Source organism: Botryllus schlosseri, chromosome 3, assembly GCF_051294905.1.
Source record: "Botryllus schlosseri isolate E-star chromosome 3, Bs_hap1, whole genome shotgun sequence".
Lineage (NCBI taxonomy): Eukaryota > Metazoa > Chordata > Ascidiacea > Stolidobranchia > Styelidae > Botryllus > Botryllus schlosseri.
This window is the reverse complement of record NC_137238.1, coordinates 12961325-12988785: the sequence shown is the minus strand read 5'-3', so window position 1 is coordinate 12988785 and position 27461 is coordinate 12961325. Positions and strand designations below refer to the sequence as shown.

The 27461-nt window shown below is 40.5% G+C and overlaps 1 protein-coding gene across 1 annotated transcript in view; it reads left to right on the top strand.

Moving 5' to 3' along the window:
* Positions 1–27461, top strand: part of LOC145435805 (protein patched homolog 1-like) — a 60095-nt gene that overhangs the window by 4103 nt on the left and 28531 nt on the right. The window contains exons 2-8 of the mRNA XM_080313078.1: positions 1577–1769; positions 17468–17645; positions 19325–19397; positions 20053–20159; positions 22157–22271; positions 23368–23460; positions 26868–26989. Of these exons, the coding sequence (XP_080169204.1) occupies positions 1577–1769; positions 17468–17645; positions 19325–19397; positions 20053–20159; positions 22157–22271; positions 23368–23460; positions 26868–26989 (881 nt within the window). The remainder of the gene's footprint in view (positions 1–1576; positions 1770–17467; positions 17646–19324; positions 19398–20052; positions 20160–22156; positions 22272–23367; positions 23461–26867; positions 26990–27461) is intronic.

Below are 27461 nucleotides of genomic sequence, written 5' to 3'. Positions count from 1 at the left end.
TTGATTCGTCACAGTTATGATGCGGAAATACCCTTGTTAGGGGAAATACGACATCAAAGTGGGATATCTGAATGACTAGTCACTAGCAGTATCTCACATCTGCAATGTGTGACACAAGTCATTGTGCGTCTTACTTGATTTACTCCTTATTTTTGATTGTGGGGTGTAGCTGGTTCTGGTATACATACATTCATGGGAGCAATGGGCGGTGCGTGTTATCAATGAGAAAGTTACGAAACAATAAAGCTCGCCTAACCTAACGTTGGGGAATAGGAAATATTTACATTTGTACAGCAAGTTTTAATATAGATGTGATCACTCGTAACTTTTTCTAATCTCCAGTACCCCAACTCGATCATATCCTAAATATGGTGAGCTGGTGACACGTGACATATACAACAACAATCATGAAGAATTTTACCGGTATAGGTCCGGTTTTTAATCCTGGCCGACCGCTTTCGTATAGCAGTACATTATAGTTATAAACTGCTAATGTTGGCAATTTGGTGTTATTTTTCCACAGCTGTTGAGCACGTTTATGTTACGCATGAGGGGTGTATTTTTATATTAAAATCGTTTGATGAACCGGCAACGAAGCTAGTGTTTTATACATTAGCTCGTTTCATATCGGACATGAACCGTGTCGTGAACGTTTCCGGTTCACGCACTGGATGACGTTCCGTTTCGCGTGATAAACTTATATATTGTAATTGCTGTAGCATGCTACTAAAATATTACATACGCACACCTTGAAGTATAGGTGAAACGACTAGCGATTATGAGCAGTCTAACTTTTTTTGAGATGAGGTAGACTTCACTTCTTGTATTACTTTTTATCCACGCATTGAATAACCACAAATTCATGAAATAAATCTTACGAGCGCAATCGTTGTAACCGCATCAGTTTGTGCATATACTCTTTCAAACAATCCACTAAAAACTGCTCTTGGATTCCCACTTCTGTAGTTCATTTCATTACGAGGTTGAGTAGAGTCCGTCACTGTACTTCCACCCCATACGCCTATGAAATACTCAGCCGCCCACCTGGTTCGATGCTGTACAACTCTTATACCTGGTTAGTACTCACATGGACCACTCGGGCGGCTGGATTACCCGGGTGTATTGAGTAATGATCGGAGCCGAGTAATGACGGGCGATTTTCTCAGTATTGAAATGGTACGCAAGTCTCTACCAAAAGTTTTATTATATTATAGACGGGAATTATTTCCCAAAGATGGAGGCCTTGAAACGTCCATTGGTCTTATCACGGCATCAAAAACCTGTAGTTGAAACCTACACTACACACGTTAGTGGATTAGACCTTTATGTGAAACCGATCAACCCACAGTAAGGCCACGAAGTGCGATGAAATGGTCGAAAAACTACCAAACTATATATAATGTGGTGGAAAAACGGGCATTATCTACTTCATGGTCACATGAGCGTCAGACCTTTGAACTTACCGCGTCATTCATACTCTTATGACGTCATCATATGCGATGCTCGAATACTACGATGCTCTATTTTTCTTAGCCATAATCCTAAACACTCTGTAATTTTATCTTCGCCTTTCCAGGGTAAAGCCACAGGAAATAAAAGAGCTGTCGGACTCCGCTCGTTGATGCATCGCTTCTTATTTTTCTTGGGATGTTTGATACAGCGACGGGCCGGCGTCGTACTCATACCGAGCTTAATATTATTGACAGCTTGCGCCGTTGGTCTCAAAAACCTGGAGCTGGAGACGCGAGTGGAAAAGTTGTGGGTGGAATGTGAGTATTTTTACGACTGGCGTTGATTCACGCTCGCGGTATCCAAAGGGTCATTGCGGGAATTTACCAAAATGGAAAGCTATCGCAGAATTAGTTAATTTTCAGTCATGTGCGTTGTAGAGCTGCGCGGCTAAAGTGCCTTAATCGTGAATGCGAAGACAGCCAACTCAGCTATTATGACTAGTGTTCGTAACTCGCATACTGAACAGGCGATGATTTTTCAGCCACACTTATCGCCTTTACATCGCTAATTTGTAGACACTGCGCGGTTCATGAAGGTTCATCTAATTACGCGATATAGTGTTTTCGAGGTGTTTTCGCTTAGTTAGCAGGTGTTTGTACTCCCGCAGAACTTTCGCCTTTATGAAATACTTGTTGCTCAGGCTCACCCACATCGATGTGTGCTGGCGCTATTTAATCTTGAAAGTTGTAGCGATGTTGAGACATGTCAAGCATCGAAAAGCTATAGCTTGCAAGTCAAGTAGTTACTAATCCCCGACACCTCTCATGTTCTGAGATATGTGAAGATATGTAGCATTTGTGTCAATTAGAGGCGTGTCTTTCCTGTGCTGCTGTGTCTAGGTGGCGAATCGTAACACGCAATTGCACTAAGAACGTCGTCAATAAACACTTGATATAGAATGTCAAACGCAAAGTGGATAGTATGTGAGTGGTTTAGTGGTATACACATTCTTAATTACAACCATTAGAGATGTCTTGATACTGCAGCGTTAAGTATTGACGCACCGAAAAAATTTCATCCTGAAATATCAGGCTGATATCAAATCATGTTGTTGTTGTTTGTAGTATTTATGGTGTTAGTCGACAACAATAGTCATTTACACCAGGTCGATAATCGATATTCCTCATTTTGATTCTGTTGCTGCCGACTTGTAGCACATCCCACTTCTAGGCTTTTTAAGACACCACTTACGCTGATGAGATGGCGAGGAGGAGCCTAGATAAACCTGCAACACTCAGGTGGGAATTCTGGAGTCGACCTCGTTCGGACTCGAACCCACAACCCATTGGTGTTACTCTGTTACAGCTGTGGATATCGTATCATGTAAAGATGCTGCAATTCATTTGTGCGGCCACTCTTACAAAAAGAGTCCGCATATATAGCGTGCAGCCTAGGCTAAAGTCTTGACCCACTTGCATGTGTTTCATGCATTGGTGAATGTATTATTTAGAGCACTGGGTTTCTGTAGATTCTTGAAAGAGCAGTCGACAGTTCTGATCCCGTTTCTATCCAATTTCTCACTGTAATCATCCTACATATTGAGAAAGACTTGAACAGCAAGCATTCTATAATTTTATGACTATACTGCCGTGTGTGTACTACAGCGGTGATCAATGCGTATGATTCGATACGCGGGTTATGTAAACGGACCCGTTTCTTTGTTATTTTCGGGCGATCAAGGCCACCTATTGGAATGTAAACAGTATAATCTTGTCAGTGAAAGTAGCGCCTATCGCTCCGCTCTCAGTATTATACAGACCTCGTAACGAAGCGAAAGCGCGGGTGGTCCACACAGTCCGGAAATCCCGATCGTATGAAGGCCAAGCTCTGAAGTACTTGAACTCCGGTGATCTACAAAATGGCAACCTCTGGAAATATCACCTCGTTGTGGCTACGGCTTGCAATTCTAAACCGTCGTGATGTTGCATGAAAACAGGATGTTGTAACGGAGTAAGGGCCGACCGCTTTTTTCTTCATATAAATTCGACACCGATAACTAATAGTTTACCAACAATAATGAAGATTTGCGTTGACCTCGCTGGTGTACTTCCGTGCATGAAACTGGCATATAGACCGTGTATACCAGTGATTCTCAACCTTTGTGACCTCGCGGACCGGTGAACCTTCAAAACTAAAATTCACCCAAAATTTAATCACGGCAACCGTTATTGATACTAGATATATAGGCTATAGCTTTGTTGGTTCTATTGAAGTATCTGTAAGGCGCAGTTCGCAAAGTCATGTTAAAGACCACTAACTTGATTGTGATTGTTCGGGGTCCTATGACAGAAATTCGTATTTGCTATTTGCCATATGCACTGCTATAGTGCCAATAGCTGCTCAGAATGTTGTCTAAAAGTATCCGCAGCTTTCGAATATAACTTCTCCGAAACTAGTTGCAGGCTAATTTTCGACAGTTTCTTAACACAATTGTAAAGAACGCCTGAAGTAGACCTACACCTACTATTTCGACGCCATGCAAAATACGTTGCATACTTCTGAATAAAATTTAAATTTCATGTTTATTTCTCTAATCAATAGACAAGCACCCAACTTTTGGCATTTCGGAATGGAGATATAAAATTTTAGTACATCTGGCGGACCGGAAGGAAACTTGTCAACTCGACATTTTGGTTAGGCTCAATGTCACTGGAGCAGTACGGTAGACTTTACCTGGTTGCCCTGTCTGAAGCGTGTCTTATACTTCAGTCATATTATCAGAGGTGATCTTTGCTGAAGTGCATCTACTTTCACCAAAGAACCCAGCCAGGTCTCTTATACTTACGACACTTATTGTATTGGCACTAGTACGAACAGTTTGAAAGTAGCAAGCATTTTAACATGTAAATTTCACTATATATATATCTACTACTGCGGACTCTAGTAAATACTTGAGTAAATAGTTTAGTAATGACGCCTCTTTGTATCAGTTTGTAATGGGCGAAGATGTCTCTGGCTAGTGCATGGCGAACGGTCATTCGTCTCATTTTTGGTGTGACTGACGTTAGTACTCCTGAGACCAGTGATCTTCTACTTTGTATTTTGTATGTATTTTGGCAAGCTACATTCTACTTGTGGTTGGATGGAGTTTGACATTCTGCATCCACTTGTAATGTGTGAGATGGTGTTTGTCGTAATGATAGCTTTCGATCAATTTGAGTTCAATTATATTATAATCCTCAATCTGTAACATCAAAATATTGGAATGATACATTCTGGTGTATTGTAGGCGTGATTTCACTGTTCTTGCATCACCGCTTGTTCATCGTTACTATCCAACGGTGGGTACATAAATATGTATTAAACGTGATATTTTCTGTATTGTCTTTGGCGCTAGAAGTGGTCCTTGGACATTTGAACATGCGACAATATGACATGCGGCACTTGAGCATGTGGGTAAAATTTGGGGTTAGTCCCGGGTATGGTTAGATTGATGATTTGATTCGGGTCGGGTTTGGGGTTAGCAGATATAAACGTGTTTATTTCGGAGTTAGGGTAAGCTTTGGGGCTGTGATAGTACATGCTAAATCGTTGTCTACACTGCGATCCGCTTTATATTCATGACCAAATATGCTAGAAGTGATATCGGTCGATAATTTGGTAAGGTTATTTTTAACTGATCACGGTACACATACGCAACTTACAAACGTGATGCTGTGTTCACTTGCATTCGGATATACTATAGTGTATACACGGTATAGGGAACACGTAGCGACTAGGTATTGGTAGGACCATCGGCGTATGTAAACCAATTTATGTCTTCTTATGACAGCACATCATCTGAATGTCGTATTACGACTCCATCCAAATAGAATTTAATTGATATGACGCTAGTATTCCGAGCATTGTATAATATGTCACATCACGCATTACATATAAAAATAGACGCCGGTTGCATGCGCCACGCACTTCAAAGTTGAACTTTGTTATATTTCCTCAAATCCAATTCAGAATCCCTTTCAGAAAATGACCCAATTAACTGTTTTTCTCCATTCCAAACCCATAAATATCGGTTATGTATCGCGGTATTTGACGGAATTTTCTTTCAAGCGTCGGAAAACATATATATCGCGTCTTGGGAAGGTTGAAATAGTTTTAGTGACCGAAATTATGATAAATGGAGCGTTACAGTTGAAGTAATCCTACGGTCATCAATCAAAGGCAGTCTCAATGTACGTTCGGTGTAATGCCGCTCTAGCTTTGGCTTATGGACTTATAGTCTTCGTGCAGGAATTTCGGCATTTTATTACACATGCGATGTGGATATTTATTCAAAAGAGTACTAACACTCCACTGCTTGATATTTTAGCGAATGCCACGTGTAACGCACGGTAGCTGCATAGGCATCAGGCACGGGTTACTATCGCAGCAGAGGTGAATGTTGGGTGGGCTGAGAATTCACAGATGTGAAATGACGTTGCTGTTATTTTGGGTTACAAAGCAGACACTCGCATACCGCTCTGAGCCCCACACCCCTACGGCTACGACTATGTCTATCCAAGTATCTCTATAGTTGACTAGACACATAAACACTACATATAGCTATAGGTAGCTTCATGGCTTGCGGGACTTCAAGTATTCCAGCACTTTTCGGTGGTCAGAACCACGGCTTTATCGCAATTGTTTTCCAATAGATTTGTAAAGACAACTACACGCCTCCCAGACTGATTCAATCAGTTATACAGGTTCACATATGAATATAGTGTCGTTGAATGTTAATGTTCATCGTTTCACCCAAATACTCAACTCCATTTCCAGAATTCTCGATTAATGCTTCATTAGTCCCGCTTTGAGCATAGAACTGTAATTCAAACCTGGTTATCAGTAAGTTTCAAAGCGACTTTTATTCATTAATTACCGCTTTGATGTAACTATCATGCCGAATGAGTATATATTTTAAGATTAGCGTCTGCATGAGTAATAATTTCAAGTAAGGCCATACGAGCGACCTCTCCTCCGCCGTTCAAATTCGTGATCTAATGCAGTCAAGCGAATTTACAAATCTAGATGCAATGTCATTAACTTTTCTATTGAAAATCACGTGATTAAAATACCGTGTCAAGCGTCAGACAGACTTTAAGGCGGTTTACCCGCGACATGCAGCTACAACGCCTGCAGTTTGTACCAATAAATCAGCTCATCCACAAAAATTCCTACCGATTGGAAATAGCATTTCCGTGTTTTCGCTTCTGTCTGCCTCTTTAGAGGGTAATGATATGCTTTTCAATTGGTTCGCATGTCATTTTCGAATCAACAACGACGCGCGGTTTTTCGATGATGTCTTTAACGAGTGGGTGGAGGCCTAATTATACGCCTTGATAACAATAACACAATCGCGAAGTGACCTTGATAACAATGATTCTATGAATGGGGAAACACTGTTAAGATATGATGTGAGTTTACTTCAACGCTGGAACTGGGCCTACGATACTTATCGGAGGCCCCGGCTGGAATTGAAATTTTCTTAATTAAATGCGTTGAAATCATGCAAGTAACCGATGATGCCTTAATTTCGTTTATTCTTTAATACTTCGTTCGAAATCGAAACCGCTTATGGGCTAATCCACGCAACATGAGCAATAGTATACTGATATCCTTTGGTGTTATTCGAAAATCTCAACTTCTAACTAGGACACCGCAATTTTTACACAAGAATTTGATCAGTTCTAACCGGAAAGCTAGTTTGAAAGTGTTGTACACTTTCACGCTCTTATTGCCTCAAATTTTAAACCAAACGTTGTGCGTGCGTTCATGGTTATCCAAACCCTTTTGTCATGTTCATAGTTGTGTCAAACCACATTATATCACGGTATTGAAACTATAAATGTGCCAATAAGCATACCTGTGAGAGTGCTAACTGCATATCTTTACCGAACCCGCTTCGGCTCCTTTTATAAGGTGGGACTATACACGAGTATTCGAGTAGATTTTCAAATTCGACCACCTGCCATTTTCATAAACTGTCAAATGGAAAGGTTGTTCTTTCTTACAGTGTAGGGCTGAATTTTCAGTTGCAATTCAATTGAGGATTCAATCTGCTTTGAGTTCAAATATTTTGTAATATTTTCATAAATTAGTACGCCCCACATCTCGCTATGAAAGTCTGACTTTCTTTTATTGGAGACGAGCTATTTGTCGGAGATAGACGTGTAGCAAGACAGTTTTTGTGACTGCGCAATGCGCTGTTGTGGCTAGAAAGATTAAGAGCCGGTGTTACCAAGCGATGCCTCGTAAAATAAGTAGCTTGATGTGGAACTCTTGATTACTGTTGGTGTATCGCGACATTATCGACTTTGCAGCATGGCGATAAGTTGTCATAAGAATTCGTGGGATGTTCATATCTGGTGTACAGGTGAAATCGCGTTGGTCTACGCCTAATATCTAGGAACGTAATGTGACTCAAATTATGTTCCATCACGAGCGTACGACAAATCCCAAATGACGAACTCGTACGGTCAAATTTTAGGTGGAAGTAATTGATTTTGGCGAGGTGACAAAGAAATAAGAAATAGATTCATTGAAATTTACAATGCGCGAATGATATTATTGATGCACGGCATTTAATTTAACTATTTAGGGGGCTTGAATCTCTATATGGACGAGAACTTCATATATTTCGTACCTTCGCTATCGGTATTTTGTACTACTCTATTTCTGATCTAGATTAATGAGAAATTGAATGCTTCAGTACAGCTTTAAACCACGACTGTCAACTTAATTGCCAGCTTCCAGTGATGTCTATTGAGTTCATTACATGGTATTTATTAGAACTGCGTGTAGCGATTCGAGTCTTCCAATTGATGATTCGAGTCGAATTTTTCGAGTCACCGAATATAAGCTTTCCCGCCAGGTGGACCAATTTCGTCAACGAAAAATGTAGTTTCGATAACTCTTTTACACCGCCGGAGTCTAGAATCACGTGTTATCCGTATCCCAGCAATGACATGTTGCATAAGGGTACGGATTTTACATTCAGCGACATTTACATCTTGTGGTGATCGGCACGGCAATGGTTATACAGCGGTACGAAATAGTCTAGGTTCAGAAATAGAAAAGTATTCTGGACGACGTCTAACTGGTCACGTTATCGTCGTGGCCGCAAAAGCGGTATATATTTCAACCTTAAAAGCTATTATTGCTGTAATGATGACATACAATCTTAATAATAGCCTAGATAACGAATCACCCAGATTTTCCATTTTGCATAGTACTAGTACAATTGAATGGTATATTCATATTGAAATGAACCCGGATATTTTCGGCTGACACTCGTCAGGGGTAATCGTCAGCAACTAGTAGAGAATTGGAAAGAACACGATTGTTGATATACAATGTTCTTTCCAATTCTCTACTAGTTGCTGACGATTATGCCTGACGAGTGTCAGCCGAAAATATTCGGGTTCATTTCAATATGAATATACTATTCAATTGTATATTGAAGTTCTGTATCTCCAAGAAGCTCTTCAAATAGTACTAGTATTAATATGTGTGCACGAATGAGGTCTTAATAGACTGTTATAAAAGCCTGTAATGTGCGTAAAATACCCATCCAGAATATTCAACAAATTTTACTTTCACATCGAAATCGACACGGAATGGACTTGAATCACCCGCTTACACACGGACGCATTTATCATTCGCAGTGCGGTCAGTCGTAAAAGAGATTTACTATGTTTGCGGCGTAATCATGTTTCGGTCAAGACTATCCTAATATTTACCGGAAAACAAGCAACCGCTTCTGCATCCGACCACCTACCTATTCGTTCGATTGTACATTATCGGCGCATACCATCTCTGAAGACAATGCGCTGTAAGTGATATTCCGGCCAGCGTGCGCGCGCCTGGCGATGCGTGAAATGTGCGATTTCGAGGGAACTGTCGCAGATATCTGCGCAGCGGGATCTCTGACGATTGTAGTGTGGTAATCGAGATGCGTCATCGTTGCTTTTTCCGCTGCGGTACGTAGCAGTGAGCGCGATGTTAGGACCGTGAAGTTGCGTGAAATTGTCTGTCTGGTTTTCTGCGTTCTAGCCATTGGAAAGCCTGGACATTGAACACCCAATATTAACAAACAGCTATTGGCCATTTCCTGGCAAGAGACTTTTAGAGTTACAAAACTTCAATATACAATTGACAAATCTATTCTTATTGAAATAAACCCGTGCATTTTTGGCTGACACTCAGGGTTAATCGTCAGGGCAATCGTCAGTAACTGTATAGTATATATAGCAGCGAATTGGAAACAACATACGATTGTCGATATACAATGTTCTATCCAATTCTCTACTAGTTGCTGACGAGTGTCAGCCTGAAAAATTCGGGTCTTTTCAATATGAATTTATTATTATTTCTTGATAAATATACACGCCAGCAAAAGGTTTTCAAGATGGAACAATTTTGTATGTCAACATGAAAAAGAAGTGTTTGTGTTTCGGTAATGTCAAACATTGCATATTGAACTTATTTTTCGATTGAAATACTGCTGTATGTCTGTAAGCATTGAGCATGTCTCGATATCATTCACTACAATCTGGGTAGACTCCTCTTCTTCCTTATATGATGGTAGTGCAGAGTAGTGAAGAGATAAGTCGGGGTGTGTTAATTAATCTATGCGAAGATATGATATTGGGTCCTTATTGTTTCTATCTTGTCCTACGGTTTCCCGTTTTCATTATTTTACTTCGAGTGTAGTTATTTGAATCAGTAACAATTGGGGTTATCGACGAGAGACTGGATCATGGTAGTTCAATATCAAACGTTTCATGTGCCGTCGATTTTTGAACATGGCTTGAGCAGCACGCAGTGTCTTGATATCACAGAATACCAGTGGTTATTTGAATAAAATTTCCAAGAAATTCAGTACTCGACAAAAATAGTATATATTTGATGCATCGTCATGCAATAAATACACCCGCCCTTGTGGAAATTTTAGTCAACACCACAATTTCCAACTGTTCATCCGTGTCGATGTGTTCACGAAGTAAATCTTCCCGCGCATTCATGAAAGGCAAACTCTAATCCGGTGTCAATTGAGGAATATCAGAACCCTTCATTCATACAAGGTGCAGCGCTTGTAATGGCATCGCTATAAGCCGGTGTCTTACCAATGATCCACCACACGACACGTTGTGGTCGGTAATGCTATAGAGAAAAAGCCATAGACTTTTTGACCGAATTGATTAAGGAATTCTGATGGGTGTTTGAGTGTTTCCTACGTTCTAAACACTTTCACCATTTCAGTGTGAATCCCGCTAGGTGAATCCTCACCATTAATATGCTATGTTGTGATATATATATGTGTATCTAAACATGTCTTCTGGCAACTATATGCATGTAATGTAGTTCAATGTAATCCTAATATCCAGGCATGTCAAAATTTAAAAATAATATGCGATCGACCACTTAATCAAGCACTTTTTGTTTTTGATTTGATATCACAAACAAACAAATATTTGATTTGTATGAATTCGTCTTCAACAAGAGGAGATTCCACATGGTGGCATTCAATGAGGAATTGAAGCCGAATAAAAATGTGACACAAGTTTTGTCTCTTAGTGTCAATGATTGTATAATTTGAGTACACGAAAAAAAATCATATTTTAGTAGTCGATTCGAATCGTTAGAGTTAATGCAAGATTCAGAATCGGGTACTCCATGGCCTACTAAAAACAGGCCATGGGTAGTCGCATCACTGTGCCCAGCATTAGTATCAGTAGGGCGATTTTTTTTTCCAAAAAACGATTTTGACCTCACGGAGTAGTTCGGCATGAAAACAACTTTTTGACTTGAAATTTGACAAATTTGTACCTGTAAAATCTTTTATTTTAACGAAATCTAGACCTATGAAGAAGTCCAGTAGTTACCCCACGCATTATGGTAGGAAGAATTACAATTTGTTGTAGATGTAGTACCACAACGAAGATTCTTTCCTATACATTCTCTGCTAGAAAGTGTCTGTCTTTACCAAGTAGCTTGCCAAGAATAGAGAAATAACATTCAACAGTAGCAGTTGTTAACAGGCAAAACAGAAGTTGTTCGAATGCGCGTACACTGCTGGTGATAAACCGTGTTGCTTCATTCCGACAATGTTGTCTACATCCCTATTCATCATCATGCTCTTCTGGACATAAGACCCGATGCCCACGCAGTCTTCCTTTAGTTTGGGTATTGCGGTACGTTGAACATAACACCATGTCAACCTAATTGTTTCACTAATTGTTTCGCAATGAGAAGCCAATGGTCTACAACGGTAGGCCTATGAAGTAAGCTACAATCTGTAAAATGTCAAATAAATTCACCGACATTGCAAACATCTACGATACAAATGACATGCGGATTGCAAACACGTTTTGACTTATTAACGCTATAATTTTGGCAAAATGTTGACTTTTTTTGACATGTCAATAAACTCACCCGAGTTATCACTAACAATGATTTTGTATCATGGACGCGAGTACATGTTTGTTGTGGAAACAACGCTGCTATGATGCAGATGAGAATCGGTCGGTTCTTCCCAACATCATTCTCTGCTCCACTCAGACATTTTCATATCCCCTGACCTAATTTACGAAGTGCCTTACAGAACCGCGGCGCTATAAATCATAAACCCAGATCGCCAATGCCCACATTGCTACCCGTTTCATCATTTCCGTCACGGCGTTAGCGTGTGTGATATGGCCTGCTGCTTGGCGAGCTTCGATATTCACCTTTCGCACCTTCCATTTTTCGGAATGCGCTCGTTTATTACAAAATCGCCTCAAAACCGTGCCACACAAGTTGACGGCTGTGCGCTGGAAGAATGCGGTTTGCTTTCATGCCTCAGCGACGTCAAATACCTCGAAGACGGAGCGGAAAGGGCTGTATGAAATACGGCGTGCATAACTTTGAAACGGGTTACCGTATATGAATATACAAATTTCAAGGTCCCATTCGCTTGAAACTTATCAATTCGTTATGATTATCGACAATTGAAAGTTCCAAACATCTGCTTTTGACTTGAAATAGCCAAAGCATTGCATAATAATTATAGAGGCAGATCGCTTGACATAACTAAAAAATTCAAACTTTGTACGTAGGCTGCCAATCTTTTACTATGCTTATAGAAACTTCCACAGCTGCTATTTACCAGAGACGGGCAGATTAAATATCTCCTAATCCAGTGTTATAACCCATATCGAAAGACTGAATTCACTCAATTTTCATATCCTCTTCCAAGTTGCTATCGAGCATGTTTCCGAAATATCAATTACGTACCGCATGTAAAGTCGACCATATTCGTAACACCATATCCAAATGTTACTATTTGCCCAATGTCGCAAAAATCACTGCTTGTTCAACTAATTGGTAGGCTAACAGATTCGGTGACTTTGCAAGCAAGTATATACCTTCTACGTCTGATGTGCAGTACTTAAAATTAGCGCCTGATACGCGCAAGTCAATGACGAATGTTTGAGAAGTTACGCGCAGAAGAGCGTAATCAGGAAACTAGACATTCAGTCGCGGAATGGGCCTTTAATCCATGTCGATTTCCGGGTACATTTGACCTGCAGCATCAGGATGTTGCTTTACAGAGTACCTTACGCAATCAAATGTTTTTGTATAAAAATTGCTATAAACCCGTTTCGGATGGGTCATGTTCTTAGACAGGTCCCATATAAGTGTTAGAAATTGTTATTGTTGAGTAGATAGGAATACTAAAAGAACGTTGTATATTTCTGGCCTTGATAGTTTTGCGGGGTATACACCGACTCATGATATACATACACACGATCTGTGCATGTGCATTGTGCACCATGAGTGCATGATGTGCATATGTCGCCGGACAAGGAAGGTGCAGATATAGCCTTGTAAGGTTTCCTAAGTCTTGTACCACCCCTCCGTGCTCTCCAGGTAATGTTGAGCGCCAAGCGGGGAAGCCATGTTACTAATCAGATCTTTGGTCTGATCGGCCGAGATTGAACCCGCGACCTACCCATCAAATTGACTCATGCTCTGCACTGCTAGAAATGCAGGCTAAGAATAATGCAATAACGAATGGAACAAATGTGTGAAAGTGTGAGATGTTACTTTAGGATACAAAATAGGGATGCCCGTTTGCGCATATTGAGCAAAATCATGACTGAAATTGAAATGTCCTATATTGATTTTCTGTTTCCGAATACACTACCAAGTGTATGGTATTTTCACAAAAACGATCCGGCCGGATGTTCAGGGTCAAGGCTGTCTAATGGTTATCGGAAGCGGTGTTTTGTTTGGTTAATTGGAGAGGTAGCCTAAATATCAATTTTGCGGTGGTTATTTATATACTCTGTGTATCCCATGCGGATTGTAGTACTGTAATCTCACAAACTAGACAGGCGATGCGCATTGGCATCGTGCCGTGCAAGAATTCTGGGTTCCTGGCAGGGCTGGACAACTAGTAAATTCTAGTTTTGTAGTGGGCTGATGAGAGAGAAATCCGGTAATCTAATTGAAGTAAAATTTTTAAGCTATTTCTTTGTTCTTATTGTTATTCAAATCTAATTTTGTGTTTTCCTGAATATTTCACAGGAGACCTGTTCCGTGCATAACGAAACGAGCCAAGCTTGCTGTACAGACATTTGCCGTGTTCAGAAATACTAAAATAATATGAACTGGACTGGATTAGATCTCCGAGTTTTCGCGAATTCAGCAATTCTAATTCTAATTTAGTTTGCATTAATTGTGTAGCTATCATTCTAAATCTAATCTAATTTGAAAAAAAGCTGTGTTGCTATAACTTTATATCCAAATAAATATTGTAAAGCAGAAAAGTCCAGACGAAATGTACTGCCAGCGACGTTACATATTACGCCAATTTAATAATGTAACATGAACATGGTGTTCCACATAATATTTACATTTACGAATGTACTGCACAGTGCCCACATAAAGAAAAATCTAAGGATCGATACATCAACGTTACGAGGTCGCAAACGATATGAATATAAGATCTAATTTCGCTTAATTGGCTATCCGTCACCGCAATCATATTGTAAATCGAATCTCGCGTTCTATAGAGTTCATTCGACTTTGCATATAGGAATATTAATTGAGTGATAAAGGTGTGACCATGACCATGCATCATTCGATGATACCATATCGTCTGATTCCAACAACTGGGTTATGTAATTTCGGGATTTTCACGGACAATTTGGCGGTAACGGTGGCCATCGCGTGTGTGGCTCAAATTGCATTGCATTGTGTAGCGTCGGTGGGCTTACGCGTCACCCGTGTTTTAGCGATTGCCAGTAGCACTTTATAGTAATTACGCGATTCATCATTTTTTAGTGTGTTTGAATCACGCATGTGTGATGTTTGACCGCCATTCGGGCTGTGCCGCATCAAATTCTCATAGACTTAACACTGATAGAGCAGCCGTAAATTGGCGGGCATGTGATTCATATTGAAGCATGCGTTTTACGCAGAATCCGTGCAGTTATACTACGGGATTTAGTACTGGAATATGTTGAAGACATTTCAATAAAATGAGATTGGATGTGCGCATATCGCTTGCTGGATTTTCATGTGACCCTTGATAGATCATGGGTGTGGAATTATCTTTGGACACGATGTTTATTGTATCATCGGCTGGATGTTTAATACATCAATAATGTTACTTAGATTTGCAACTATGCAATCCGCTTGCCAGTGATTGTCTGGAGAAATACACGGGCGTAGACTGTGGTATATCATATATATCAGTAATTAGTCGTAGTCCTATAGATTTGGCTTGCTTAAAATTTTATAGAATCTATTCGGTTATCGTAGGCCTCGATCTATTGATATATATTACGGTTTGTGTGAACACGATATTCCAGTAAAGTTTAGCTGTACACAAAAACGTGGGCAGTAAAATATCATATCGCGTGGCGGCACAATGCTTATTCAATTACAGTTCGCCTTTTTCGGTCTTGTCTTCGCCTTCATCTGGACAAGTACAACTATAAAATATGGGTGTTTGTTATCATTCAAAATATATAATTTATGACGATGTGACTTGAGCAGAATGTCCTATCAGGATGTTATAGCAAGTTATCGGTAAATTTTTAATAGAGCAGGTGTTTTTCCTGCTTACAGGGGACCTTTATTTGCACCCGGCATTGTTGGGTTCCATAGCAACACTTTTTCACCACTGGTTCCCAACATCAGTTGAAAGTGCATCAGCAATAACTTAGTCCCCAGTACGAGGGAAGATAGGCTCATGATTTCGCTCTAGATCTCTTCCAGTAAAGCGAGCTAATCGTAATCGCGAGATATGTCACGCAATATTCTCGAAAATCACTTTGATTTTTGACAGTACAAAGCTTATTTTAGTTTCCGTTGAAAATCCTTTTAGCTTTCATCTTGATGCAGCCATTGGTAGGTTGGTGAAATACAAGGAAACTCGATTACCAATGTTGGTATAACTGTAAAATTGTGATATTCCACGAAAATCTTCACGGGTTCTTTTGCTAACACGAACCTATTATTATCAAGGCTAGTGTACCGAAGATGAATTTGAACCGAACGCTAGTTATCCCGGATAAATTTCTTATGGAGGCATCCGAATATAGTGAACAGCCCTACTCTACAGTAACTCGCAGGTTGTCCAATCGAAAATGACTATCTGTGGACGAGAGAATCAGCAATAAATATTTATCGATTGTCCGAAGTGGCGCTTCCAATTTTCACTAATGATAGCTTGAAAATATTTCATGCTGTAGCCTGGTATGTGGGTCATGCGAATTGTGGATTTGATCGATGCTCTAGTGTGTAAACTGTCAATGTCAGTGTCTATATGATGAACTAGATTAACTAAAGTATGTAGCGATATCTCAGAGTAAGTTGCTATTCATTATTTACGTTTTGCTCCTGTTCGAATCAAGTGAGAACGAAAATAGCTCAATAAAAAACAGCATTGCATGGTTCTAACTACGCTCTGTGAAAGTATAGCATTATCGCTCCCATTTCTAGTTTCGAGATCTTTCCACAGCCTTTTCGCGCTGCCGATTAGGGGTGAAATAGTGCTATTTTAATCGCTTCCATCGAAGTGTATTCCAAGAAAAGCCAAGATCGTGTTCACAGACAGGCGAGGGCAACGGCGTGACGTTTCAACGGTAGATTAGAATTACATCTCGTCCGTGCCGTTCGAGGCAACTATGAGGAGTTGCGAATCCTAATCCTAGTCGGAGCACTCAGAAAAGTTGGGAAAATAACAGTTCTTGTCAACACCGTATTTGAGGCGCAGCGATTCCTACACGCGCTTTGCAACGTCTGATTTTCACCAACTTCATCTGTGACTCAGTCAAGGTTTAGCCGTTGAGATGTATTCGGTATTTTATACTTGTAGTCGTATGTTTGATATGTGGAATGTACGCGTCGTGGAAATTTGTGTGGATTGGTAATAAAGTGAAAAATTGCTATGACCCTGGTTCGAAGAACAGAATTTTAAGATTATTTTTAAAAGGTACAAACTAAACTACACGTTAGGAGACATAGACCAAATATTCTCACGCAAAATGACCGTTTGATAACGGCGGCACAAGCACTTTGGAATCCACTGTTTGGTCGCGTGTCACGAATACTTTTTCTGGTGGTGATTTTCAATCGGTGTTTCAATATGAGCTATTGGAAATACCCAGTCAGTTGGAATTTTGAATGTTTAAATGACAGAAGGTTGTAAAATGACAAGTACTGAAGCCTTTGCTGACATTGTCAGCGCGTTGAAATGCAATCCTGGCAAATTTATGTAGTAGTGGAGTATGACTGGAGTGGGACAAAATATCCCTTTACAAGTGTACCAAATTTCTTACTTAGTTTATACAATGCAATCTGCATTCTTGCAATTCCTGTCACAAGAAAGGCGTTAGTCTAATCACCCCCGTTGGAACCCCGATGCATATTTGTTGATAGCGAATCCAATAATAGCGTATATATTATTATTCTTCCCTTGTAGCTGGCGGCGTACTGGAGCGTGAGCTGGAATATTCAAGGAATTCGTTGGGCGAAGGGAAGGGAACGTCGTCGCTGTTGCTGATTCAAGTTGGAAACGACACAGCGTCGGTACCGTCGTTACAGCTACATCTCCAAGCGGCTTTAGCTGCCACGAAAGTCACTGTTACCGCTTATGAATCGTGAGTAGTGTATGGGAAGTGATTAGGGCACGATTAGGGCACGATGATACGAGTACTCGAATCTGAATCGAGTATTAATTTTAATGATTCGAGTCGAGTAGCAAAAGTCGATTTTTTCGAGTACTGGAATTATACGCTTATCGCCACTGAAAGTTAATTTATCATCTAGAATTATAGTTTCGATACTATCATCCACTAGTGAAGCCTTGACATCTTGATTGGCGGTATCGTAGCATACTAAACATATCGTACAAAGCTACGAAGGTTACTGGACATAGCAAATTTCCGAAGTCATGATTATCCGACAAAATTGTCACCAAGTGGAATGAAATCGGTATGGTCGAAAAATACCAAAGTATCAGTTATGAGATGGATAACAGGCATTATATTCTTTGTGGTGGCATAAACGGTACATATTTGAACTTTGACGTATTACATTCTGTTATGACGTCATAATGAGTGATACTCGATTACTCGACTCCACTCGAAGCATATTACGTGATTCAGAATCGAATCACTCAGGTACTCGATTTTGCCCAGCCCTAGAAGTGATAACACACCTCATGAGGCGCATGCATAAACTTTGGCTTCTGTACGTTATAGAGTAGAAGTTTTCCGATCTTTTGTATTAAGGTTTAAAATCATGTTCGAGTGTATACCATTTGCGTTCATTTTACGCATAATATTTGCCTTTCGTTGTATCGTCGAATTGCTACAATAACTATCGCTTGTCTAAATATGCTGGGGTACTAAAGGGTAAATGTCGATGCTGATACAGCATCATGTGTTTATAGACTTGAGACTTTATACATGTAGAGAGTTTATCACGATTGTGATACTTTGATTTTGTGATTACCCTCATTTGTGGATATTTAAATTTATGCATTTGGTAATTAATTTCGAAATCGACCATTATAAGACAAATGAATACGGCAAACTGTTGGATACTGATGCGTTTTGGGGCGGGTATTTGTAGATGAAGTCTGTTTAGGTCATAGAGCCCGGTGAAATTTATTAGTCATACTATGATTATGCGGGCTGGCGAAGAGTCATTGTGTATAGTTGGATCATTGACAAACGTACGTATCGCCATCACGTTACTGATTTTTGACAAGTTTTAAGTATTCGACTTTATTTCGCCCCGGAACAGCTTGAATACTGTCAAATATAGAAGTCACAGGTCGGAGGAGCTATTAAGCTCTAGCGATTTTCACGGATATGCTAATCGATGTTTCGGAGTTGCTCACTATTTCCGCCTGGTTCTCTGATTTCACAAATATATCGCTTGGAAATTCGTACTGTGTGTTCGTCCATAAACGGGCTAAATCTCCGGGTCTGTTGGTAGTGTTATTTTAACTCCGCCAAGTGCAGAGTTCACTGGTAATTGCTTGCGTAATAGCTCCGTTTCAAAGGTTAGCGGGCCGGGATAAGATCTACGCAAAACAGACTAATACTATCCACATATTTCCGTTTCTGATGGCGGCCGAAGTAAGATTGAGTAGCTTACGTCGAATTGATTGCATTACGTGCCTAATTCTGTTAAGAATCATGCTATTATGAGGCATCCAACCTCGTGCGGATTAGATCAATTACTGTGCCCCCTTAGACGGTAATTGTGTTTAGACGCTTTTCCGAACGCGTGCCCCCCGATACCAACCCTAGTTTCAATTGTTTTTCAGCGATTGGGGACTGCCAGACATTTGCTCTAAGGACATACCAGACCTGGGGGAGATTGACGGGGTCCTAGAATCGGTGAGTGACGTAAATTAACCCCCGTTTGGGATATCCAAAACAGTCGCAAAGTGCAGAATGAAAATTGCTACAAAGACGGCATGAGGGGCTCCACAGTTATACTCAGTAGGTGAACATTGGAGTATTCATTAACTGTAATTCGTGTTACATAAAGTTCGGTTCTTCGAAAACAGGTTTACTGGATGGGGTTCTGTTCTCCTTATTGTAAGGATATGATGTCAGCGCATCAACTGCTTCCAACATTTTACGGCTGGCATTCGCTTCACTGTTTCGTGACGATTACAAACCCATGTTCAGATCATGCGATTCATATTGTGTACGAGAGAGGCTCGGGCATTTTATTACACCATGCAACCGTTACGCGTGATCCAGGGTTTATCTACCTCAATCCGCATATACAAGATTACACTATCATTTAGCTCATTAATAAAATTCCTACACGGTTCAATCCCTAATATAATTTGCTGTGTTGTTTCATAAGTAAACAGGCATGATACAAAAACCTCACTTGCCGAGGAGTTCTCCCCCTATGCATACACTTGTACACCCTTAATCCGTTTGGATGGTGGTATATCAATTCCCAGTCTTAACTAGGGAGCTGTAGCCAATAAAGTGTATCATCAGATCGATATTCAGCAGATATCTTCCATTGCAGATAAAAGATGTTGTGTTTCCTTGTCTTATTATAAGTCCTTTGGATTGCTTCTACGACGGCGCGGAGCTATTGGGTCCGGATACGCCTATCCTTATACCTTATTTGGAGTAAGTGCGCTTTTATTTTATGTGGATTATTATCGGACTGTTGGGTGAATCGACTCCCAACGGAGCATCAAGATTCCAGTCGAGAAGTACATTCGAGTACCACCCATTACGAAGCCATAACAGTAATAAGGACTTGAAATTTTCAAATATGCATATTTTTGCGTCTTTGCGACCTCAAGTGAAATGCTATCCGACTTGGATGATACAGTACTTGAATAGTCGCCAGCGGCCGTAGATACCGGCTGGAATGTAACGCCCGCAACATCCCAGGAATATAGCTGCAACAATGACATTGTTGGACGGAATGGATTAGGATTTTTCTTTTCCGAATGGCTGCAACGTATATCCTTTACGGAAGCGTAGGTCTACTTCCTAATACCCGACTTGGAGAATTTCGAAATACGCACCAATTATAGCTGACCAGCGCTGGAATTGTGATGTGTGTTGTTTCCACACCGCAGTGATGAGCGGAAATGTGTGACCACTAAATCTCTCCTCTTTCAGCCCGAGAAAGTCTATACATCCCGAAATTCCAATCTTACAGCTTGATGAATGGCGAATAAATGCCTTAATTCTGTCATTGGTAAACATTTGATGGATAATCCTGTTTGCGCGAAAAATTATCGAGACGACAGATTTCGTGTGGTAGGGAGAGGCCGTTCACACTTTCATTGGGGTGCCTTGGAGTCGACTTTTCTCAAAATACGCCAACCAGGCCTCTACCTACAGAAGAAGTTCGGGGACCATCTAAAAATAGTACCTTAAGCCTAAGCTCTCTCTCTTCGCCCCGATTATTCGAAATTCCATGCATGTAACGTCATAATTTGTGATACGTTTGTTGATATACAATGTTCTTTCCTATTCTATAGTAGTTGCGGACGATTCCCTTGGCGAGAGTCAGCCGACAATATTCGGGTTCATTTCAATATGAATATACTATTTAATTATAAGTTGAAGTGCTGTACCTCCAAGCTCTACATATGTATTACTGTGACAACTGATTTTGGATTTGATCCAAGTCCAAAACCAAATGATATCTCGGATAAATCCAGCTGCATATAGCTGGTAATGACTGAAAGCTATACCCCTACGTGTAGCCAGCGCTCAGAACATTCCGAATTCAATTACGAATCCAATCCTATCTCGAATGTATTGTGACTTTGGATCTGCACAAAACGTTCACATCTGTCTCACGCAAGTTCAAATTCGTGTTCGTCCTTTCGGCCAAGTTCTCATACGTGAAATTTCTCGGCTCAGTCGATCGGTTCGCACCACACCTCAGCTACTATTTTTCGCTTTCGCCACCAACACGCCGCCGCTAATTGCCGCTCTCATTAGCGAACAACTTTTCGTATTTACTGTTCCACCACTTGATGTATGGGTGGCTTCACCGAATCAACGCATTATCCACAGTATTTGCGCTAACGAGGTATTATCCACGCTCAAATTACGGTAGTATCTGGAGATCTACGCAGATATGCAGGCTCTCGCGCGATGTTGCCACCTTAATGCGCGGGTGGCGGTGCCGACGGGAGCGCCGGCGGCGCGTAAATAACACGTTTCGTGGTCGGTTTCGGAATTTCTGGGTCGGATGCCTTTGATGACACGGTGTGTTAATTGCTACTTCTTGGCGGGTATGCTTTGATATTCTTGTTGGTGGCAATTCCTGCTATTCACACGTGCACTACGATTGGAGAGAATGAAATATTTATAAATCAGCTGACAATAATGATCATTAACGTACACGGCTCTGACCATGATTGGTCTACGCACGGTGTCGAATGGAACTTAGACCTACCATGAGCTCCGTCAGTACAAGACTTGGTATCATGGTCTGCAGTGACCGAAAATCCGCTATAAACTACGCTATTGGACTATTATGCTACCCAGCACTGGACGTAGATGTAAATTACTCGCCATACGCTGGCATATATATCGTAGTAACAAATTATTTGAAAAGCCACACTTTTGGAGTATCTCAATCCATGCATCTTCAGGGAAAAAGTACAGTGGAAGACTCTGGACCCAATCGGACTTACGGAACGGCTAGCAGCCATGGAAGCGAAGAGCACGTTGCTATCGCTTGTTAAATTTCGGGAAATAATCGAGTCGGTGAGTAGCATTGTTATATTCAAGTGGTTAACATTTCAAGCTACTTCCACGTCGACTAAATAGTTTTCGACTGAAAACTTCTTTGAGTCAAATCTTTTTCACACCTGGGCTTTTGTAAAGTATTGATACGATGTAAAATGACCATTGATATCGAAGCTTCATCAATACTAATGACCAACATCGTCCGCACTTACAAACAGCTCGAGTCCGCATATCGTATTGCACAACTTAATAAAACGTTGAGTGCTTTAAATGAAAAGTATATGCCGGCGAATTGAACTTGATCCTATTTTATTTCGGTTCAAACTTTGTAGAAAGCTTAAGGAGCGATTTATTTGTAGAAAACCCGATTATCGATACAGTAACACGAAATTGTACGTTTCGATGCCATTATTAGTCTTCATCAATATGTACAAGTGCGAGAACTAACATTTGTTTACTAAACCCAACTTGAAGCCGGATATACTTTTCTTTTTTCATTCTTAGACGGTTGTAATGTAACATGCCGTGCACAGCGTGTCACCTTCTGTACTTAGCGTCATAATTCATATTAATCCTCATGTCATAATAATAGTTACCGTTTTTCAAAGTCAGTACTTCAGTAACACCGTTGCCAATTGATGTGATATTTCGAGATTGTTGGACCCAGTGAAGTACAACTCGCACTTTGCTTTTGAACTAGATACGTGGCGTCACTTGACATACAGCAGCTCACCTTGACAACGTTGATTGAACGTGGTTGATTTAGTGATAGCGTTTTCCTACTTCAAGTAATCAGACGCGTCTGGAGCCAGCCATAACAGATATGGCTCAACGCATATCCCTACCCCCTAGAAGTGGCGCATGTGTACATTGCCAGTAAGTGATCTTATTAAACCAACTGCACTGCTAGTGATTGGAACTAATCTGTTAATCCACGCGAACAGACTGTATCTTTGTAGTAGTGTGTTCTGTTGAGCGTATTTTCGATTTCTACATAATGCACCATACTACCGTAATAGCTAGCAGGGATAATTTCAGCATACTTGATCATCCGAAGGACATTTAAGATCAAATGATATCGGACTATCTTGCCAATATATTGTATTTAAATCAGGCTGGGGTCGGACACGGCTATCAAGATCGGTGGTGCTTGAACCCAAACAGCTCAGACTGTCCCGTCCTGGCGCCAAACAAAGACACGAAGCAGGTGACCCAACTTCAACGAATTATCTGCACTCATGAGAATTCAGGCTTCTTACAATACCCTAATCTTTAATGGACCTTTCGTGGATTCATAGAGATATAATGAGTATGTCTTGACTAACTATGTGACTAGCGGTTCAGCATGTTGTAGGGACTTCTGGCTCGGGTTCACTCTACATTTCTCAAGTAATCATATGGTTTACAAATAGTGCATTTATCAGGGAGTTGGTCTTGACTTGAGTTAGCACGGGGCTTATGATAACTAAGTTAACGTAGGCTTCCGGTGAGCCATATACTGTTGTAACCTTGGCATTTTGTGTTACAGAAAAGGCGAAGTCTTCGAAGTAACATCATTTAACTTTACCGTGTATCGGATGCAGTAGAAAACCGGTGCTCTAGTTGTAGTGCTATCGATGATATGGCCTTGTTGTTGTGATACTATTTATGATTCCGCTTCTTGCCTTATTCGAACTTATCCTATTTGCTTTAATAAGTGAAAAACTAATGTAGCGTACAACTAACCCTTCGCATTTCGTACCCGTCGCAGTACCAACACCAGTTCGAATTTCAGTAACGAAGTGTGCGCGTATAATTTCCCACGGCGCCCGAAATCCGCCGCAGGTGGGTGCGCTGGTGGATCCCATATTGAATAATTGTCATGGGTCACGGAGAGTTGTTTCGCTGTAGCGGGTGGAACGATGTACAGATTAAAAGTGAAGAACTGCAACTGTCTTTCATAATTATTGTATTAATACTTGGTTGTCCAGCATTATGAAGCATTAAAATAGAAAACCTTTTCCAGAGAGGCAGTGGCAGACAGACATAATCATTCATATATATTCATATTATTCATATAATCAGATGGAAGAGGGGTGTTCATCAATTCAGCAATCGGTATAACTCAGTTTATAGGCATAAATACGCTACAACTGTATGTCAACAAGGTACGACAAAAAAAAAAGATAAAAGAAGGAAATAATCACGGCACAATGCAAAAAGGTTCTCTAGTCATGGACTTGGCCGGCAGTAAGTCTTCATCTTTTTCAATATCACAAATACACAAGTAACAGAATCAGTCGAACGCTAACGGTGAAGATTAGTGAATATAATACACGAAAATATGATAATGAAAAGGATATATATGCAATCGGACTAAACCGTTAACATGAGATCATGAGCAGGTTCTTTGTAATTCATTGAGGTCGTGATGTCACGATCGGAATGTCATTAGCGACCACGATTTCTGGGGATTCAACACCAGCCGAGAGGCATGTCATCATACGAGGACAAAATAAAGATAATAATAGAATTCAAAATATTTGCCCCTTCAAAAGTGTTCACTGGCGTTCAGCTTAGCATCCGTAATAAATTGAACCGTCCAGATTCATGTCGCCAGGCGTGTAAGTTATTCTGCCAACCAGTTGCTTCATGAGATATCTACCGCCTGTCACTCGGGTGACAAAACAGAGCCAGTCAGACTGGTTTAATCAAGTTAATCGCAGATTAGCTTTCTAAGCCACGATCAACGCACCACACTAATTCTAAGCGCCTTTGCTCTCTTGCAATGATTTCAAAATCGTGTGTTTCCATCAATGCCAGATCAATATAATATACCTGCGATTTATTTCAATTATGCTCGTAACTGGCAGCGTACGCTGCGTGGTAGCAACGGATGTAAACATCAAAACAATATCTGAGGAGCGACTGCTTAGTTTAAGTATGCGTTCTCGCTATGTGGTCCGTTCGTATAGATTTGTTGGAAAATGCTAGAATAGATATGCTGGCTCTTGATAACATCATTTTGCGGAATCGTAGGCAGATAACGCTTGGATCAGATTTTCAAGTTATTATTTGTTGCCTAAACCGCCGAATTTGTGTTTCGTTTGTTTGGGCTTGTTTGGGAAAATAATACATTTGCGACCGTGTTGTACCGCATTGTAAATAGTACCGACAAAGCATGCGGATATACAGTCAGTGTGCCGGTGACCTCTGTTGGTGCAATGTTTGCCTTTATTCCGGAAAGATAGGATGACGCGAAATCTAATCTGTAACATGACTTTATTTTGTGACTTAACTCCACTATGAAATGTGTATGTTCGTCAGAATTAGCTGATAAAATCATACTCTTTGTTTCAACTTTTTTTCTAAACGTTATGTCCTTATCATATCGAAGTCTAAATAGCTAGTTCGTGGTACAAAACTTGAATATTGCTTCCATTACAACATCCGTCGCAGGTCGCAGTAATACATTTATTTGAATTCCAATAATTTTACAGTGCGTCTTTTCAAGAGTTAATCCGTACACTAAAGGGATGTAAACAAATTCAAAAATTAAACCAATATGGCAAAGTATGACGTAATCATCAAAATCACAGACCATGAAATTTGTATACTAACAATGAAATCAAGAAACTTTGAACTATACGCCGATAGGGTACTATTATAGATAACTAACCTACGGATAGATGCACATCACGTGATTCACGGTCGAGTGATGCTACAGTCGCAGATTTGTTGTCGCTTCATAGCATGAAAAGTAATTGCTAATCCCATAGATGACGACCCGAGCGCTCAAATTCATTATCGTTGATATTATTCGAAAGTTACAGTCGCGCTGATTCTGATAATATACATTAAATTTTCATCAAGGCAATGGAACCACCCCGAAATAGCCTTCAAAGTCTGAAAATCGGCATTGTTCTAAACAATCGCAACGACGCAGCAGAATGACCATAACGATGTCCTTGCGTGGCTGCGATTGTTCAGAACAATGCCGATTTTCAGACTCTCCGGGGGATTTCGAGGGGGGTTCCATTGCCCTGATCAAATTTTGATGTATATTATCAGAATCAGCACGACTGTAGCTTTCAAATAAGATCAACTTCATTAAATTTGAGCGCTCGGGTCGTCATCTATGGGACTAGCAATTACATAGCCGTTTCATGCTATGAAGGGACGACAAATCTGCGACTGTAGCATCACTCGACCGTGAATCACGTGATGCGCATCTATCCGTTGGTTAGTTATCGATAGTACTATAGTAGCATCGCAGAATCAATGTATTTTGAATCTTTTCAAATCCCTTTAGTGTGTCGATAACTCGTGAAAAGTCGTCTAGTGTAAATAAATGTCTTACCGACTGTAGTTGATGTTTTGACGAAAGCAATCCGGAATCCAAGCAAGGTTCTTTGGGTCAACATCCAAATATAATTCAACCGAGGCATAGATTTAACACCATGATTGATGAGAATCTATTTTAGTGAAATAATATCATTTCTAGGCACTTTGCGTGCCACGCCAGCAGTTACGGTTGCGGAACATGCATATGCATTCAATGATTTCGTGAATTGTGATGCTGATGGTTACCTATTCTCCTCCACTTACCTCATTTTTCATGTGGGTTTTTCACAGGCTCCAGACGTGAAAAGCGTCTTCAAGAAGGGATGTTCCGGGTACGCCACTGAGTATATGAAATGGCCGAACGATCTGCTGATAGGCGGCGTGCAGAAAAGAAGCGATGGGACTATTACAAGGTTTGATGGCTGATTATAACTTAAATATTCCTTGCTTGTGATCCTTTGTATGCATAGTCTGGGCTGACTGTGGTCATTCCTAACAAACTTCAGCACAGGCCTAGCCTTTGTGGTACCTCCCAGTTTTCTATGGCGTAAATGTTACGTCATCGCACTGTGGTGTGCGGTAATAGTTGTAATGTTACCACTCACTATTTGTGACCACTTCGTCGATAAGTAGCCGCGGTATGGCGATGATAACGATCAGAAATGAAGTGACTGGGCATATTTTGAAGATATGAAAAGTAAGGCAGTGTTGTAAGCGCTGTGCTCGCAGTTGATATTTTGCGCAAGTCTTAGAACCTAGAACAGGCATAGAATCTAGAATTATAGATGAACGGAGATTAGCCCATAAGGAATAATATATATATTATACATTATCTTAACCATTAAAAGTATGATCTCGCTATATCGAGCAGTTCTACAAGCTTTG